General features: G+C 39.4%; 1 protein-coding gene across 1 annotated transcript; it reads right to left on the bottom strand.

Moving 5' to 3' along the window:
* Positions 1-723: 723 nt before the first annotated feature.
* Positions 724-3,771, bottom strand: D (Dichaete). Its single transcript, XM_017625221.1, has one exon. The coding sequence runs from the start codon at positions 3,181-3,183 to the stop codon at positions 1,951-1,953; it is 1,233 nt and encodes a 410-aa protein (XP_017480710.1). The 5' UTR covers positions 3,184-3,771; the 3' UTR covers positions 724-1,950.
* Positions 3,772-4,383: the final 612 nt, after the last annotated feature.

Genomic DNA, 4,383 nt, shown 5'->3' with positions numbered 1-4,383 from the left:
ACCACGTCAACCGATTTTGCATCGGAAAGGTAGTGTCTCAGAGGTGGTCCCATACTAATCTGGTTAAGATCCGATCAGTGGATCATGAGATATATATATATATATATTTTTTTTTATATGGGAGTTGAAGTCGGTTTTTTTTTTGCTAAAAATTACTTGTTGTATATGTATTGTGTACATGTTTATTTATAAACGTATGTGTTCCTTTTCTTTCGTACGTGTTTATTGATATATCTGTACTGTGGTGTTTTCGGACGGTACTAGCTCTTACTGCCAATATAGGAGTATTACATATATGACTCACCCCCCTCTCCACGAACGGTACATTTCCAAAAAAATCACGATTAATCAGTTTAGTTGCGTTTGGCACTTACCCCATTATAGCAAGTGTTTCTTTTTTAACTGTAATCAATTACTTAAGTGTCGTGGAATATTTAGGTGATGGTATTTATCATTTATTTGGTATTTTCCTATTTTTTTTATCAAAAAATGTATTTTGAAATGTAGATGCTACAGATTATTAGTAAAAAAATGAGAGTACAGGTCCGTCAGGTCTTGAAATTAGATGCATGTTTTCGCACAACTTTGCAAACACATAATTTAATAATTTCGCGAAAAGAATTTTTCGAACAATGGGAAAATCTCACCACTCATTGAGAGAAAAGAGAATATTTACACCTTTGTCATTTTAAAGTATAACCTTTTGTTTCCTGAGCGTGGAAAGCAGGCAATTATTCCATCTTTACCAAATTTCATAATTCCCTATTTTTAAGTAAAATTAGAGCACATGTCTAGTTTCGGCGAAATCGGTGGAGGTTAACTATTATTTCCAGTTGCCTCTATATAGTCGAAAGACTGTGCACCGTTAAAAAATACACAATTTGTTGTGGTTTCAAGTCCTCTACACATTTATTTAGCTGTTAAAAACTTTACGACATAAAACAATACGACACTTACGACACCTTGTTAACCACCTAACTATACTGAGAAAAACCAGAAATTTTCAGTGAAATCAATGATTGTTATGTATTTTCAATCTTTTATTTTTTTCTCTTATTACTTCTTTATAATAAATACTAAGTTTTCTTTGAATAAATACATATGTATGTATGTATAGTTAACTCAACTCATACATACATACATACATACATGTAGTACAATGACCACGGCAATCACTTCAACAGTTAATATTTACAATATTTTACATAACACTAAGTAAGTTTGATAAAATTAAATGTTAAATGTTATGCAAATCATAAGATGTATACGTAGATTGAAAGTCTAAATTTAAATGTTATTTCACAAAGCATTTTTCTAACCGCCCCAATGCATAGTGAGTTTGGAAACAAAACAAGCAACAATTATGGAAATGTTTAGATTAATAATGAGTTTTTAAAGTTAATGAATTTATTAAACAATAACTTAATACATATGCGTAAAATTACGACAAATTACTTTCGCTTGCCACTCGTTTCTTCAATACATTAACATTATCAACAATTTTGGTATGTTTGTACACTTCAGCCAACGAACATATGTGCACACTTATATGCATTTCATGAACTGATGCATACATACATAAATAAAATTTGTATTAATGCCTCTTACTTTAATTATGCTATCATAAAAATTGTATTAATTAATAATTAATATTATAATTTTCTTGTATATAATTTAAAATCACACGATAACTTGATAAAGGAATCTTGTGTACACTCATAATACGTACATGCATTGCATACATACGGGTACGTACGTATGTAGTCGGTAATGGGTTTATACAGTTATGAATTGACTTACATCCACATCGATGCACACATATCTACATATGTACGTTAATCAACTATTGGGCCACTCGAGGTAATGGTTCTTCATTTAAATTTTAACAAAGCGATCAAAACGCCAATTGTACTTCTATACTAAAAACTACAAATTATTTTTGCTTTTATTTTAATACAGTACCGGCACCGGTCGCCTAAGCGCGTTATCCATCGCCGATGATACCGAAGTGTCCATACCGTTTGGCGTGATGGTGCCGGGAGAGGAGCCTGGGGATGATGTCGACGATGAGTTGTAGAGTCCCGCCGCTGCGGCGTTGGCGGAGTGTGCGGCGTACAAGGAAGGCGCTGATATGCCAGAATATATGCCCGAGTAGAAACTGCTCAGCGTCGTGGGCGGCAGCTGTGGGGCCTTTTGGGCCTCAAGTACATTGTGTGATTGATTTGTGGCTGCTGCAGCGGCGGCAGCCTGTGTTTGATGCAATTTGGATAGCGCCAGCGGATCGAAGCCTCCGAAGTACGGCACTGGGTAGGGCTGATCCAGGTGATGCGAAGGTGCGAAATATGGTGGCAGTTGATGAAATGGATTGTAGGCACCAGCACCAGCGGGGCATGCACCGCCACCCAATTTCTGTTGCCCTTGCGCGGCTTGCATCTGCAGAGCTTGCGGTCCGCCAGAGAGTGGATTCTTTGGTTTGCGGCGTGGGCGATATTTGTAATCTGGGTGTTCTTTCATGTGTAAGGCGCGCAGACGCTTGGCCTCGTCGATGAAGGGTCGCTTCTCAGACTCAGCGAGCAACTTCCACTCGGCACCAAGACGTTTTGAAATTTCCGAGTTGTGCATTTTTGGGTTATCCTTGGCGATTTGTCGTCGTTGTAGACGAGACCAAACCATGAAGGCATTCATTGGCCGTTTGATGTGGCCTTCTTGTCCCGGTGATGTGGGATGATGGTGTAGACTACTGCCGCCATTGCTGCTACCGCCGGCATTAACGCTCTGGCCATGTCCCAACGAGCCTATCGAACCCTGACTGCCCATGCTGCCTGCAGATCCAATGGAGGAGTTTGGTGAGAGAGTTTGGTGACCGACGGCAGTTTGCATGTGATTGCTTGCGGACAAATGGTGCAAACCGTTATTAAGGTGACCACCGCTGCCAATGTGGCCCATGCTGGCCGTGCCCATAATGGAGTTGCCGTTGCTGGCTGCGTGACCACCTACGGGTGAGCCACCCATTGCGGCGGAGATAGCCGCTAATCCACCAGATTGCGAAAAGTGCATTACACGCTTTATATCCATGTCTGTAGGACTGAGTGTGTTTTGGGGAGCATAATCACCAGGTGTGGGTATATCTAAACCCTGGCTAAGATGGAATCCATAATTGGGATGCGAGGATAATGCCGTCATTATAATGTTTTAAGTCTTCAATTTAATTGATCCGCGAAAATTCACTCAAGATGTTTCAATTAAACTGTTTCCTTAGTCTATTTTCCACTGTTTTTGTCAAATGCTTGCACTAGAAATTCAATTAGCTGTTCACAATGCACATTTACTGTTTTCTTTTCGAACTGTTTCTTGTTTTTTAGAGTATATTAGTTTTCGCTTTATTCTTCTCAGTGAAATTCTCTTATTATTCATTTCATTTTTAAATATTCATTCTTCACTTTTTTATTTATTTATTTTTTTTCGTTTAGCCTGCCAGCAATTCAACTATTCTTGCTTCTGTTCACTTCAACAGCTTCGTACAGACTGATTTCTCTGCACAACAATCACCGACCGTCTACAAACTCAAAAATATTCAGTTTTCACTTCTTCCGCACAATTCCGCCCCGAATGGAACAATGCCAACTTTAACAAGGTACAAGCCCAATAATTGTACGCCTCTCACTCGCTCGCTCTTTCTTCTTTTATTGAGGTGCTTTCAATTTATTATCTGCTCTCAGACCATTTACAGTGCGCTATTACGCTACGTTTCTTGTGTTGTGCCCACGTCAAATGCTCAACTACGTTTGCTTGCAAAAACAATGTGGTCCAACCACTATATACTTAGTACCTAAACGTGAGAACGTCACGAATACTGGTGAATAGGGAACTCGGCTTTTGACGCTCTGCACTAGTGTACCCCTAAATTCGCTCACTAACCTACACACATATACACCCAAGCACGTCACCGAAGAAATACACACTCACAAAGGCTCAGGTGAGAGATGAATACACAGTGGCAGTCTCGCTTCCACTGCTGAAGAAATAAGCGTGCACTGTAAAATAAATATAGGAGAAAATTCGCACAAACAATTTGACAAGAGCGAAAGGAATGCATTCATACACTTCAAAGAAAGAGCCAATAGCAATTGCCTTCTGTCCAGGGGGCATTAATCTTCGGACAAAGCAAGACAACAATATTGGTGCGCAATGCAATAAAACTATTAACTAGTGCTAGTGGCCAGTGTGGCAGCCAAGATGATGGTGTTGTTTTTGGTGCTGGTGTTGTTGTTCTTGTTTTTGTTTATATGTGATTGTTGGTTTTGGGGATGGTGGTAGCTATTCATGCGGCAACTCTGCCTTTGTCATTTGCCAATGAACAAAAGCTGCGCACAGCGCTGCTTT

The sequence above is a fragment of the Rhagoletis zephyria genome, unplaced genomic scaffold (assembly GCF_001687245.7).
Source record: "Rhagoletis zephyria isolate East Lansing unplaced genomic scaffold, Rhagoletis_zephyria_1.1 Rzeph_scaffold_03947, whole genome shotgun sequence".
In the NCBI taxonomy this organism is placed as follows: domain Eukaryota; kingdom Metazoa; phylum Arthropoda; class Insecta; order Diptera; family Tephritidae; genus Rhagoletis; species Rhagoletis zephyria.
This window is presented reverse-complemented; position numbering and strand designations above follow the sequence as displayed.